General features: G+C 50.5%; 1 protein-coding gene across 1 annotated transcript in view; it reads left to right on the top strand.

Annotated features, from left to right (window-relative positions):
* Nucleotides 1–15576, top strand: part of epha4b (eph receptor A4b) — an 83466-nt gene that overhangs the window by 4574 nt on the left and 63316 nt on the right. The window contains exons 2-3 of the mRNA XM_035536401.1: nucleotides 6898–6962; nucleotides 12208–12868. Coding sequence (XP_035392294.1) covers nucleotides 6898–6962; nucleotides 12208–12868 — 726 coding nt within the window. The remainder of the gene's footprint in view (nucleotides 1–6897; nucleotides 6963–12207; nucleotides 12869–15576) is intronic.

Raw genomic sequence — 15576 nt, 5'->3', positions numbered from 1 at the left:
GGTCAGACGGTGGTCGGGTTTCCAGTCCGACGCCACCACGACCTTGGCGGGCAGGTCCCTTTCCCAAGGTGGGGGGACAGCAGAAGAATGCGATGCCCTCTCAGAGACGTGATCCGGTCTCGTGCGGTTTTTGGAGAAAGGGCTTTCCGAAACGTAACGCACACCGCGGATGAGGTACATCGGGATGTAACCAGAGGATCCTACACCCTCTGCCAGGAAAACAGGAGAGCTCAGACGTGTTTACGCGGCTGGCGTTTGGGACAGTGGTGGCATTTTTTTTTTTTTTCCGTAAAAAAAAGTAAAAGTGATACTACAATGCACCGCAGGATGAGCAGCGGTTAGCAGTTAAGTGCCCCGAGAGCAGGCTGGGCGCGATTTGTTTTCAGGAGCCGGGTGGAAACGGAGACGCCGGGATCTGCACGAGTGTTTCAAACTCCGTGGAATGTGAGCCCGGAACGGGAGATGGAGGAGAGAGAGAAGGAGCGAGGAAGGAGATCGCTTCTCGTTCGTTTGAGCTGCACCCGCCCGTGTGGGTGTGACGAGATCAAGTGCCTAAAAACGGAAAACGGGAGGTTGAAAGGGGCCAAGTTCTATGGCACAGGAGCCTCTTATATCAGGAATGGGATGGGATGCGGAATGGGAATGGAGTGATTGCCCTTTGGGATCAATAGTCATAAGCTAGCAATGAATAAGGATTTTTCCAGTTGATTTTTGCCTCTTTTTTACTCATGGTTGAACAGGTCAGGTATTGCTAATACACTGACTCATCGTCAAGTTAAATTAGTCCGATGGTCAGAGGGGAGAGGTGGAGAACGAAGGGGGGAGAGAGGGAGAGAGAGAGAGAGAGAGAGAGACAAACTTTCTCTCCCTCTGGCTGCCCCTCTCTCTAGCTCCACCCCATGTGATCTGCCTACTGTCCAGGGAGCTCTGGGTCCCATCATTCAAAGCTGCCTTCTTCTCAAGCTTTGTGTTGCCATGGAACCAAGCTGTGTCCTTCCTGTGACGGCAGGCCTGGGTTGTGTGCATGTGAAAGAAGAGAGAGAGAGAGAGAGAGAGAGAGAGAGAGAGAGAGAAACAGGGAGAATGTTCCGCTATGCCTCTCCCACCCCCTGAGTCCTGGACGTATCGGCTCTGGTCTTGGTCCGCCGCATCCTTCTCGAAGCCCTGAGTCCCTTGTCCTGTCCCTGGCAGAATCCCGGCGGCAGCGAAGAGGAGGGGTTTCGTCGCTGAGCTTTGATCCAACGCTGGGTGTTGATCAGCTGGTGACTGGGTCTCCTGGTCTGAAAGGCCCCTGTGGTCTCGGGCCTTTAGGCCTGTGTGTAAGTGCGATGTGGAGCGCCGGTCCCAACATGAAACAAACACACACGCACACACTGGAGTGCCCTGTTCTTCTGTTACCAGGACAACGCTCTCACCCGAAGCACTGGAAGGAGAGCTGAACAAAAGCTCTGAGGAGCACTCACAGACCTCATTCAGTGTGTGTGTGAGTGTGTGTGTGTCTCTGCGTGTGAGTGTCTGTGAGAGATAATTCTTTTATGTAAAAGGTGCTCCTTTGTGTATGTGTGTGTATGTGTTCATTTTAGAGTGCAGGTGTGCGTTTGTGAGAGAACTGTATTTTTTTTGGTGAAAGCTAGCCTTATTTGTGTATGTCAGACTTTTTGAGCGTGTGTGTGCGTGTGTGTGTGTGTGTGTGTGTGTGGGGCGCTTGCCATGTGGTGGATGGCCCGTCTGTACTGTTGGCAGAGTTGGCCGGGTATTTGATTGCTGGCAGGTGCTTTAAAGGGCCTCTATCTACACAGATCAGAGAGCGGGATACAGTAGATCACAGCCACGGAAACAGGCACACACACACACACACACCTCCTCCCAGAGGACCCCTCCCCTTCTACAAGCAGCCCATACTGCTCTCTCTGTGGGAGCTCTGACCAGGGAAAGACAGGCACACACACACACACACACACACGTTACTCCGAACAAGGCTGGAGTGTCCATTTTCCGGGCTCTCGCCTCGTTGAGAACTGCACACCCCCAAGGTGTTTGCAGCATGACAAATATTCACCCCACAAAGATGTATAATCAGGAAACACAGACATATCAGCACAGGCATCCACACACACACACACACACACACACACACACACACACACACACACACACACACACACACACCTAAACAAACACTTCCACTCAGTGTGAAGCTAAACACTGCACCAGTCAATGCATTATGTTATCAGAGTTATCGATCTATCACACAATTACAGTGTACTTTGTCTTGACTAGGCTCTGATTTGCCCTGGGGTGGGTGGGTCTCATTCCAGTAAGATATCGCCCCCCAAAGCCCCATCCCCCATCCCTCCACCTCCCCCCACACACAGACACTACTGTCTGGAGTTTACAACTCTGCCCCTCCGTGGCTAATCGATACGTAAGCATGTTTGAAACCGGAGACCGCAGAAAAGTGGCCGCCCGCTCTGTGAGTTTGCCATGCGAGGCATGCGAGGCCGCCCCCCCCCTTCCAAACCCCCCCCCCCCCCCCCCACCCCCACGAAGCCGAGACGAACGGGGCGAGAGAAGAGCTCCCATCACCCCCGGACGGATCCGTCTGCCGCGACGCGTCAGCGGTGTCCGATTGGCTTTGCATCGAGCCCTGACCTGCTGATGGGGCCCGGAGAGGACTTAATTAGATCGCCGTGAACACGAGCTTCCAGTTGAGGGAATAATTGGGGAGGTCTTTTAGCAGAGAGACATAGAGGGCAGAGAAGCAGTTAGAGTTTCAGTGGCTGAAGCTACTCTCTCCTCTGGGAGAGAGAGAAAGAAAGAGAAAGAGAGAGGGAGAGGGAGAGAGATGATAGGATATTCTTCATTTCTTCTCCTGGGAGTTTTTTTTACCACCCATTCTTCAAGAATAAAGCAGAAGAATAAAAGGTTTGGGGGGGGGGGGGTTGGATTAGAGAAGAGCGCACGAAGAGGAATGACACTTGGAAAGACGAAAGGGGACGGATTCATTATCGATTCAACACACTCAGACAGGCCGGGAGACAAAAAGCAGTATTCTGTTTGTAAATGCTGTCCAGCAGGATGGGACAGTTTCTGTTGCATTGCCTTTGATCCACACGCAAACACAGAGAGAGAGAGATCGTGTTCTATCCACTGACGACTTTTTTCATATTTGCCTTGCCCTCATTGGTTATGCTGAAAACCTAACTGAATAAACTCAGTTTCACTGGGACTATCCGTCACATTCACTCCTTCACTCCTTCATTCATTCATCATGTGAGTCATATGGGTTTTGTGGAAGTCGTGAAGGGGTCTCCGCCTGCTCTCTGTCACCGAGCGCAGATCCTAATGATGTCGCCAGCCCTGTGTGCGTGCACGGGGCCTATAATCCAGGCGGCACAGGGCGAGATGCTCCTCGCGCTCCAGTTGAACGTCCCTGGCAGATCCCCCGGACCTCGTTATCCCATTCATGATGCCACCTGTTGGGCATCTGCCTATTCAGGAAAGTGTCCCCCACCCGTCTGCCAGCCGGAGACAATTTTGGAACTGGAAACCATAAAACCGGAATCATCAGTTTCACCCTAGTTAAGGGAACTCTTAAAGCTAACGTTGGGTAAGTTAAGGGAACTTTTAAAACTAACGTAGGTTAAGTTAAGGGAACTCTTAAAGGTAATGTAGGGTATGTAAAGGAAACTCTGAAAGGTAACGTAGGTTACGTTAAGGGAACTCTTAAAGGTAACGTAGGGTATGTTAAGGAAACTCTTAAAGGTAACGTATTGTACATTAAGGGAACTCTTAAAGGTAACGTAGGGTACGTTAAGGGAACTCTTAAAGGTGACGTAGGTACGTTAAGGGAACTCTTAAAGGTAACGTAGGGTACGTTAAGGAAACTCTTAAAGGTAACGTAGGGTGCGTTTAGGAAACTCTTAAAGGTAACGTTGGTTACGTTAAGGGAACTCTTAAAGGTAACGTAGGGTACGTTAAGGGAACTCTTAAAAGTAACGTAGGTATGTTAAGGGAACTCTTAAAGGTAACGTAGGGTACGTTAAGGAAACTCTTAAAGGTAACGTAGGGTACGTTAAGGAAACTCTTAAAGGTAACGTAGGGTACGTTAAGGGAACTCTTAAAGGTAACGTAGGGTACGTTAAGGAAACTCTTAAAGGTAACGTAGGGTGCGTTTAGGAAACTCTTAAAGGTAACGTTGGTTACGTTAAGGGAACTCTTAAAGGTAACGTAGGGTACGTTAAGGGAACTCTTAAAAGTAACGTAGGTATGTTAAGGGAACTCTTAAAGGTAACGTAGGGTACGTTAAGGAAACTCTTAAAGGTAACGTAGGGTAGGTTAAGGAAACTCTTAAAGGTAACGTAGGTTACGTTAAGGGAACTCTTAAAGGTAACGTAGGTTACGTTAAGGAAACTCTTAAAGGTAACGTAGGGTACGTTAAGGAAACTCTTAAAGGTAACGTAGGGTAGGTTAAGGAAACTCTTAAAGGTAACGTAGGTTACGTTAAGGAAACTCTTAAAGGTAACGTAGGGTACGTTAAGGGAACTCTTAAAAGTAACGTAGGTATGTTAAGGGAACTCTTAAAGGTAACGTAGGGTACGTTAAGGAAACTCTTAAAGGTAACGTAGGGTACGTTAAGGAAACTCTTAAAGGTAACGTAGGGTACGTTAAGGGAACTCTTAAAGGTAACGTAGGTTACGTTAAGGAAACTCTTAAAGGTAACGTAGGGTACGTTAAGGAAACTCTTAAAGGTAACGTAGGGTAGGTTAAGGAAACTCTTAAAGGTAACGTAGGTTACGTTAAGGAAACTCTTAAAGGTAACGTAGGGTACGTTAAGGAAACTCTTAAAGGTAACGTAGGGTACGTTAAGGAAACTCTTAAAGGTAACGTAGGGTACGTTAAGGGAACTCTTAAAGGTAACGTAGGTTACGTTAAGGAAACTCTTAAAGGTAACGTAGGGTACGTTAAGGAAACTCTTAAAGGTAACGTAGGGTACGTTAAGGAAACTCTTAAAGGTAACGTAGGGTATGTTAAGGAAACTCTTAAAGGTAACGTTGGGTACGTTAAGGAAACTCTTAAAGGTAACGTAGGGTACGTTAAGGAAACTCTTAAAGGTAACGTTGGGTACGTTAAAGAAACTCTTAAAGGTAATGTAGGGTACGTTAAGGAAACTCTTAAAGGTAACGTAGGGTACGTTAAGGGAACTCTTCTGTCTGCAGGGCAGTTCATGTTGCACACAGTAACTGACAGACTCAGTTCATAGAGTGAGCCGTGCAGTACATGCGTAACACACACACTCACAACCACACACTCTCTCTAAGCATGCCTGGCTGAGCACTCATCCATGCATTCAGTTGTGCTGTGTGTGTTCAGACTCCAGCCCGGAACAGAACTTTCCCTCCGTGATTTATTTCCAGCTTTTTCAGTGCAGAATGCAGCTCTCCCCAGGTAAAGAACTTTGGCCGCCATGTCGGAAACTATTTATGAAACATGAATCACAGCTCATTAATCTTTTACAAACAGACCGATGTCATTATGAATCAAACCAGTGCACCACACACACACACACACACACACACACACACACACTCCTTCAGTAACACAGTATATCAATGAACTCACATAGTATATCGCGTAGTAAATACTGTCACTGCGCTGTTCTCTCTAGTTTTCATTACTTTCTCAAATTCTCAGTTTCTTTCTCTGTCTCACACTGCTGGTTTCTCGCACTGCTGGTTTCTCGCACTGTGCTGCTCTCCCTTCACGTGTTCCAAAAGTACTTGCCTCCTGCAAACACTAGAGTAAAACACTTAACAGTGCAGCTAGATTACTATCTCCAGACATGCAGAGACTACTAAGCAGGTTAAGAGAAGGTCTGTGCTCAGCAATATTTCAACGTTCATTTCCCAGAGTAGGCCTACTGGAACAAATATAAGTGTGTGTGTTTGTGTATGTGTGGGCACGGGCACACGTGTATGCTAATGTCGAAGTTGTAGCGATAACGCCTGAGAAGCCACTTGGCCGTTAGTTCATCTGCAGGGCAAAACTCTGAATGTTCAGAAAGGAGCCAGACTGGAGAGGCCGTTCACCGCTCTGAAGTTTTACGCTTTTCCCGAGCAGATGAAACGACCTTTTGAAAACTTTTTTGTATTTGTCCTTCGTGTGTGTGTGTGTGTTTGCACATCTGCGTAATGTACGCGTCTGTCTGTGTATGTGTGTGAGACTGGGCTGTACCCGGAGCCAGACCTGCACTGCGGTCGTCTGCTCTGGGTCTAAGTGTGAAGAGGCAACGTCTGCAGATGGGCTGTAATTAAAAATTAAAGCTCAGAGGTGCCAAGACCTTCATTAGCGTGGAACAGAGCACAGAGTTGGAAAAACACCGTTCAGAAGCTCAGGACAAGCAATCATACCTTGGGGTGTGGGGGATGGGGGTGGGCTAGAACCTTTAAATGGTCATCAACCAGAGACGCACTGTTCTCTCCACTCACCGTGGCGCAGTCGCACTTTAGTAGTCTATAACGCTGTAGCTACTGCAGGCGGGATTTGGTTTTGTGTGCCGCGCATCATGCACGTGTTGCAGATATCGCCGATGCGCTAAGCTCCATCTTCTCCAGCGAGGGTCGTTGGCGGTGCGTTTTTCACGCTTTTTGACACGTTCTGCGGTGCGAGGGAAGGGTTGCATTGTTGCCCAGGCGTGCAGTCTGGGATCCTGATCACCCGCCACTGCCCAGTAATTTGCCACGAGCCAAAAACAATTGGAAATTCAGATGTTCGGAACAGCTGAGCTTTCCTAGCAAACTGTCATGGGGCTGGCTAAGTTAACCCAAGTCGTTCTTTCTCTCTCTCTCTCTCTCTCTCTCTCTCTCTGTCTCTCTCTCTTTCTGTCTCTGTCTCTAGTTACGCTGCTGGACTCGATGTCTGCTCTGGGAGACCTTGGCTGGGAAGCCTATCCACCAGAAGGGGTAGGTAATGACCAAACACGGCCCCGTGCGGCAGCTAGCGTCTAGCCCGCAGCTAACGCATGCCCGAGTCGAGCCCAAGGCGGTTTTTGGCCGGCCCTCCGTCCAAAGGTTCAAGTCTGCGCCCCGGTCGTGGCCTCTCCTCTTCATCCTCAGCCGTGCCATTATGACTCTCTTCCTCCTGAGGCAGACGACAATTTGAGCTGTTTTTTCAAGGCAGAATCGCGTCTGTTCCGTTCAAAAGCAGAGGGACCTCCAGCTCCACCTGCTCATGAATATTTATGGGGCATGAATTCTCTATCTGGCACAGGTCTGTGAAACAGAGTAAAGGTAATCTGGGAGCTTTCCGTAGCACGCCGGGCTTATTGTTGTTTCCAGCTAAGAGCCGCTCTGTTGTAGCGGAGCAGTGGGGGCCCAGACACGTTCCTTGTTTATTTGTGGAGGAAACTGAGATTATGAGCTCTTAGAACGGGAACGCAGTCCTGTGTCGCAGAAAGGACCTGCCTGGTAGAGGGAGGGAGGGACAAAGGGAGAGAGACAGAGAGAGAGAGAGAGAGAGAGAGAGAGAGAGAGAGAGAGAGAGAGAGAGAGAGAGAGGCAGCGAGGCTAAAAATAATTTAGTTATTGAAAGTCATACTAGGCTTTAAAGAAAATCACTCTTAAGGATTATATAGACGCCTTTTTAATTATTTAACAGAGCCGTCAGAGGCAGGATCAGGTCACACACACACACACACACACACACACACACACACACTGCCGCAAATACAGACCGTTGCTCGAGACAGATCCCGCGGCAGAAATGTCGGGTTGGCCGAACAGCACGTCCCATTCCCTCCCCGGGGGTAAATCGCTGCTCTTGTATAACACTGCGCTGCATTACGCAAGCGTCTGATACTTAGGTGAGAACTCATTTTCCCAGACGAGCCGGGAGTCACGCGGTGACATTTAGCGCGCGGCGCGGGTTGACTCAGCCCGCGCTCTTTAGGCTCTCCACTTACACGGATAGAGCCGTGCGCTCGGAGCCCGGCAGGAGGATGCGGATAAGAGGGTTTTGCCGTTTAAATCCCCCCCCGGGGGAGCATGGCCCGCATACGCGCATGAGATCAGACGGCGCAGGGATTACTCCGTGGAGGTCCGTTTGGGGTGGATGGCTGGGATTTAGCGTGACGGTTCGCAGCGGTCGTCACAGAGCTGGGTCGATCCCATGCGATCCCTTTCTCTTGGAGGGATGGTCTGACGTAGCGCAGTTGTGGCAGATACAGATACAGGGAAAACAGTAATAGAGTTAGCATCCTGAATCCTTTTTAAAATGGGATATTCAGGACATATTCAGTTTCTTTCTGTCAGCAGCACTGCATGTATAATACTGTTTAACATGTAAAATGCCATACCCAACGTTTACAGTAACATACAACGTCACCTTTCACTGAAATATTCTAATTTATATTTTTAACGTTATATTTTCATGCTGTACATTTGCACAGATAAGGGAGTTGATGAGAGATGACATTGCATTGTTTCAAAATATTCCAAACACGTATAGGTTTTTTTCAGAAGCAGCCAGCTCTGCCTGTGCTCCACTCCGCTGCAACTCTACAAAACACCGCTACCCTCTGACCTAGACTTGCTTTAGTCTTACCTTGACCAAGAACAGGGCTCAGTCCCAAGTGGCCACGTAGTATCACCCCCACCATAGGACAACAGTTGAGCATCCCAGCTAGCGTAATTCTCAGCTGGTAGGGCAGTGATTTTCAGTTCTGTATAGCCACTGACCCCTTGCGTTGGGGTAGAGCCAAAGTAACCATTGTGACCACTGGACTCAGGCTGGTCCTGCTCCTGCCGTTAACAACCCCCCCCCCCCCGACGAATATTCACATACAGCTGGCATATCGGCGTATCCAGCTGGCCCAGAAGCGCGGGTCGGAGTGCGAGCATACCAGTTCTCCTGGTTCGCATTGCAGTAATTATTTAAAGGCGCCAAGGTCATGGGACCCGCGGGGGCCTCGGTGCTGACGTTTGGTGCCGCATTCGTGGGGATTAGCGCCCTGACCCCGTGACCGTGTTGTGGCAGCAATCGGGCTCGTTCGGAGGGCTCGGAGGAAAGGCGGGTCATTACCCATAGGCCCCTTTGCTCAGCTATGATGATGTTTACCTTGCTGACTCAATCGTCTGCCTCTTGGTCTTGACAGGTCAAAGTTAATACCGTTAGACCCAAACCAGATGTTCAGGCTTGGATGAAGAGATCCAGTACTTGGTTCAGTGTGTGTGTGTGTGTGTGTGTGTGTGAAACACAGCAGGGATAGTTCTTGTGAGATGATAGAAAACAGGCAACCTTAATGACATGTCTTTCAAAAGAAACCCCTCCCCAACCAGGGATTTAAGGCCAATTACGCACATAAGTGTCTTAAACTACCTCAGGATGGTAGGATAGGAGCAAAGACCATGAGGAGACAGACAGGAGCCGTGATCTGAGTTACCACGTGCTGTGGAAGGTGACAGGCAGGTCTTCCGGAAGCTTCCCTCTGGCCCAGGCCCTACTGCTATGCCATGGCGTCCTCATGGTTACAGTGCTGGACCCCCTAAGATGTGACCTCTTGTCTACACAAGCTCTTCATTGTGTGTGTGTGGGAGGAGGCTATGTATCAGGGAAGTGCAGAGAGCCTGCGTCTGGATTGGCTGAGGCCGCAGACTGATTTGCATATGGGCTTGTATTTGAATAACAGCATTATTTTATCTTTCAATCACAGTCATAGCCAGGGCTTGATAGTAGTGTGCTAACCGAGCATTATGAAAGAAACATTCTAGCCGACTTCAAGGCCAAAGTAGACGTTGCCTTTACCTCAGACGCTGTACCTGGCTACTGCTTTGAATGGTTCTTACAGATATCGGCATAACGATCATTGCTTTGTCTGTATAAAGGACAGTCACCTAACAGGCTGTGCAGATATCTCAGTCAAGTGTAAAGTGGAGACGCAATTTAAAACAATCACCCAAAAGGCAGACCTATTCCTGCACTGCCAAAAATACAGACCAGGCTACAGGGCTAACAGGTGAATGCTAGCCTAAACTCCTACCGGTCAGTCTAGCTCCATGTCGGGATATGTAACAGTGGCACAGTGACTTTGCTAAAACTCCAGCTATTTTTTGCCCCGTAAACAAACACTTTACTTCGCCGGACACCGTATTCGGATTTGGCTCCACCCGTGTACATGCGTGTGTGTGAATGTGTTTCTCTTTTTGCACTGACCGTTATGGTAACTGCATGTAGTTTATATTCGGAGAGTCGGTTCTTATGGCGTGGAGTGCCATGGAACCTGGCATGTTAAGTGTGCTACATATGTACACTGTAACATCGTACACCCAGTCAGAAGCCTTCAGAGACCTCTCCTACAGTGTAGAAAACATTCTGACTTCATTCAGTCCATTGTGGAGGCAAAAAAAAGGCTCTCCAGTGGAGCAAAACTGTCGGAGTTGAGGGTAGGGATATCTCCGGGAAAATAAATAAACAGCAACTCATAAAGCTGCCTTTGTCGCAGTGGAAATATTTCCCAGGGTGCCATAATTACTGCATACCAAGGTGAGAGCTGAGCTTTTCTCTGGGCCCGTTCTGCGGTCATGTCACTTTGATCTGCGATGTCCACCCGTGGCTGTACCCTGTGTGGTGTTAGACACACACACACACACACACACAGCTCCATTTAAAGTGCTCGTAATTGGCCCTCATGCTTCAACTGATTCTGCCTTTGGCAACGAACTCTTGAGTCAATCGAGTCGTTAGAGGGAGTGACATCATGGTAGGTTGCGGTGACGGCCTGTTGAGAACCGACCGGCGAGCCCACAGAGAGGAATTCTGGAACGTTCTCTGGCTCTGATGGAGAGAACCGATCCGCCTCAGACCTGGGCCCCTCTCTTCGCGACAGGTGCTTCCACACATTAAAAACACATTTTACCATTTTAAGCCAGATGAAGATTTTAACGTGCTACGTCAAAAATGTGCCGAGGTGAAAAGTGGTTTGCTGTCTTTCTTAATAAAAGAAATGACCGCTAGCGACAGTTCCTCCTGGACTAATGCCTAACGCCACACTGCATGCTGTTTATCCCAGCACGAGCACGGACGTGTGTGTGTGTGTGCACTGTTGTTTTCACAGTAATGAAATGCAGGTTCATGACTGGGCCTTTATCACGACTGCTACATTCAGGGAATCATTGCATCCGGACCGGTGGGGGAGGGGGGGGGGGGGGGAGCCAGGGGAGGCATCTGTAGCCGCTCAGTCGTCCGGGGGGGGTGAGGAGCAGGTCTGAGGAGCAGGTCTGAGGAGCAGGTCTGGGGGTTTGTTGTATGCTCAGAGCTCCATGTGCGACCAAGTGTTTGCTCATTCCTCAGTAGCTCAAAGGGAGCCTGAAATAACACCCTTTAGCTCTTAGCTGAGACGGTGGTCAGTGAGTCCATGAGACGGTGGTGCATCTTTACTCCAAAATCTTTTCGGGAATCTTTTCGGGAATCTCTTTGGGAATTGGACATTTGTGGGACTGCACCAGCCCCGTAGGCTGACTCCCTCGTTTCGTTTCCCATTAAGGTGCGGAAATGCTCTCTTACTCATGTGGGAAGTCTCTGCGATTACAGAAACCTCACACAAGTGGAAACAGATGGTCCTAGATGATGGGAAATAAAGGCACTCTGTCTTAATATTAACCATGCACGCATGCACACTCACACACAACCACCCCCCACATACACGTACACACAATGACCCATATTCTTACACACACGCACACACACACACACACACACGTCCCCATGCACACGCACACGCACACACACGTGCACATGCACATGCACACATGTAATAGACTTAACAGACTGGCACACTCTAACATGTACAAACACACAGTAGGACCTCTTCACGCTTACATACACAAAACCCCAGTTTTACTCTCTTTGAAAGGACCATGTCTCCATAATATTAGGAAAACTGACATTTTGGGGCCATCACTGGTTCCCATGAGGAAAAATGCATATTCCCAACAACTGCAGCTTTCAGGTAGCAAAACCCGATTTTCATTTTGGTTGCTGACATAAAGATCAGGACTGGGTTTCGGTTTTGGAATGGTAGCATTCAGGAATAGTGGGACATATGTCATGTCAGTGGAAAACCCTATAGATACAAGCAGGCATATAAAAGACACCCAAGACAGCCAATGCATAGCCCTCTTCCCTCTAACTCCCGCCTCTTTTCTCCCACAGTGGGAGGAGATCAGCGTGATGGACGAGAGGAACACGCCTATGCGCTCCTACCAGGTGTGCAACGTGATGGAGGCCAACCAGAACAACTGGCTGCGCACGCGCCACATCGCCCGGGATGGCGCCCAGCGGGTCTACGTGGAGATCAAGTTCACACTGCGCGACTGCAACAGTCTGCCGGGCGTGCCGGGCACCTGCAAGGAGACGTTCAACATGTTCTACTACGAGTCCAACAACCCCAGCCTGTGGTTCATCAAGGAGAGCCAGTACGTGAAGATCGACACCATCGCGGCCGACGAGAGCTTCACGCAGACGGACGTGGGCGACCGCGTCATGAAGCTGAACACGGAGGTGCGTGACATCGGCAACCTCAGCAAGAAGGGCTTCTACCTGGCCTTCCAGGATGTGGGCGCCTGCATCGCGCTGGTGAGCGTGCGCGTCTTCTACAAGCGCTGTCCTGCTGCCGTGCTCAACCTGGCGCGCTTCCCCGACACGGTGACGGGCGGCGACTCAGCACTGGTGGAGGTGCACGGCGCTTGCGTGGACGACTCGGAGGAGGTGGAGGCCCCGCGCATGTACTGCAGCGCAGACGGCGGCTGGCTCGTACCCATTGGCCGCTGCGCGTGCAGGCCGGGCTTCGAGGAGAGCAAGGACCACTGCCAGCGTGAGTGAGACCCCCCACCTCACCCCCACATCGACCGGGCCGTGTTGCGAACTGGTCGCGATGTGCTGATTCGGGGCATGGCTGGTTAAGGCTCGCGGTGGGTTACGTTCAGGGCACGAGTGACCGAGGATCGCTTTGAGACTCCACGCAGGAAAAGGGTTGTACCGTCCTCGTGATGCCCGCTGGGCTTTTCTTAGACACTCTCCTCAATTGCTTGGGACGGAGCGTCGAGCCTGAGCGTGAGATGAGGGTCTGCAGCGTTCAGTCTGGCTAGTTTGGGGACGATATGAACTAGCTGCGTATTCCACACTGCAGAAGATACGCATGAAAATGCCTGTAGGGTCGATGCTGACTGCTGCTGTTTCTGAGTGTGCTGCAGCAGCGCGTGTCTGGGTCTGTGTGCTTGTGTGTGTGTGCGTGCATCTGCGTGTATGTGTGTATGTGTGTGAGTCTGGTGAAAATCGCTTAAGGCACCGGTGAATCACACCTATTCGTTCCTGGGACTCTTTCCTCGTTGGTAAGGGAGGGGTTGGATTGGTGGAGTGTGGGGGATGGTAACTCTGCTTCACGATGCAATTTATTGAGATGTAACTTTCCTCAAAGCACTGCACCCCCCCCCCCCCCCCCCCGCCTCTTCTCTTTAAATCCAGACTTCTACAGGAGACGGTCTAGTGTGTGTGTGTGTCTGTGTGTGTGTCTGTGTGTGTGTGTGTGTGTGTCTGTGTGTCTGTGTGTGTGTGTGTGTCTGTGTGTGTGTGTGTGTGTGTGTGTGTGTGTGTTTTCCCACATTTCAGTCCTAAGGTGATTCCAGCTGTATCCTCAGTGCTTCTTTTCCTTTTTGTGTCATTTAGCTGAGCTGAAGGACACCATCCCTCTCTCTCTCTCTCTCTCCCTCTCTCTCTCTCTCTCTCTCTCTCTCTCTCGCCGATAACACCCCATGCCCACTCTCGAGCGTTTCTTGTTTCTTGCGCACGTCTGATTTTGCGAGTCATTCGAGTGCGCCTGTGTGCGCGGCAGTCCCTCCATCTCCAGCGGAGTCCCACGGTTTAAAACGAGAGGGGTGATCTTGCGGGCCCTTTCCCTAATCGGTGCAGGCAGTGCCGCGTGAGCGTGGACTCTTGGTGTAACTCTTGGCAGTAGAAACTGCAGCTGTGCGAATATATAAGGCTTCGGGTGAGAAGTTACAAGACGCGCGCTGGAAATGCGCCAGCTGCTCTCTCTCTCTCTCTCTCTCTCTCTCTCTCTGCGTCTCTCTTTTTCTGCATGTCTCAGAACCGCAGCTGACGGCCGACAGCAGAGGGGGCGAATCGGGCCCTGTCGGACTCACACCCCGCTCTTATCGGCGTCCTGATGGACGCTCAGCTGCCTCACGAGCGCTAACCGAATATTCTGTGCAGGGTCTCACTCACGTAGCTTGAAGGAGTCTTATCAACTGACACGTAGCACCGTGACCTCATCCTCGTACATTTTAGTCCCCACCAAGCAGCCCTGTCAGACTTTATGTTTCGGTTGGGGAACCCGAGGAATTATTACTATCATAAATTTTCATTTAAGCCGGTGTCAGGCAGCTTTTGGATATGTTTTAGTCTCTGTCAGCCCTATTTCGCTTTTTGTTTTTTCTCCCAAGAGAAACGTGCCCCTGATTTGAAGATGTCTATATATAATCGGCGAAGTCTGATCGGCTTCTTGGAATTCTATCGCGGAATCTTTTCCCGAGTCTCCTTTAAACAGGGTGAAAGTCACATTAGGCCAATTAGGCCGCTGTGGCGAGCAGGGACGTTGTGTGAGTGTGTGTGATTATATTATCCTGGGTGCATATTCATAAGAGACCTGCTGTATGAGCGTGCGTGTGCCTGCCGGATTGTTTATCATGGATGTCACATTCCATCCCTTCGTTGTCTTGCATTCCACTTCTGCATATTTGCACACTGGAAAATGCCTGCACGCTGCCGTCAGCACGCCTTTCTGCGCATGCCGAGCAACGCCCCCAAACCCCCTCCATCACCCTCCTCTCACCGCTCTACGGCTCGTCCCGGCCGTTACTCCTCCGAGCGGGCTCGCGATGGGCGGGCTCCACGCCGTGAGTGGTCCTCGCAAGCCTCCGGCACACGGAGCGCACCCTTCCTGTCTCACCGCGTGCCCGCCGGACGCTTCAGGGGTCCTTTTGACTGCCGACGCAGCGCCTCATGAAAGCTGCACGTGAAAAACCGCCCCGGCAACAGACGTCCGGCTTCCCAAAGCGCCGCACGCTTTTGGGGTGGCTGACTGGCTGCTGGTGGCCTTGTGGGACCGAAGAAAGATCGTTTGACTTTGATAAATCTCCGTGATTGAAACCGCTAATCTTCATGGCCAGGAGAGCGCGGGAGGAGCAGGAGCACGGCGCGTTCATTACGGCAGCGACTCGCGGTCAGGGACGCGTAGTAGGGCATCAAAATGCAGGAGGGAATGTGAACAGCGTGTGTGTGTGTGTGTGTGTGTGTGTGTGCGTGTGGGGCAACTGCAGGGGAATTTGCACGGCCTGCACATGGCTGTCGGAGCCATTTTCGAGTTGTTTCATTGTCACCTTGATCGCAGTTTGGGCCGCGCATTACCACACATGGTCGAGGTTCAGATTTCCACTGTCTCTTAGGCACCCCTCACACCTTGTGCTAATGTGAACTTCATGCCGGGACCCTGTCGAGCCATACTTCAGCTGGTCCGCGTTCATG

Source organism: Electrophorus electricus, chromosome 18 (assembly GCF_013358815.1).
Source record: "Electrophorus electricus isolate fEleEle1 chromosome 18, fEleEle1.pri, whole genome shotgun sequence".
NCBI classification, from domain to species: domain Eukaryota; kingdom Metazoa; phylum Chordata; class Actinopteri; order Gymnotiformes; family Gymnotidae; genus Electrophorus; species Electrophorus electricus.
Note: the sequence above shows the minus strand (reverse complement) of the source record. Positions and strands in the feature narration are given on the sequence as shown.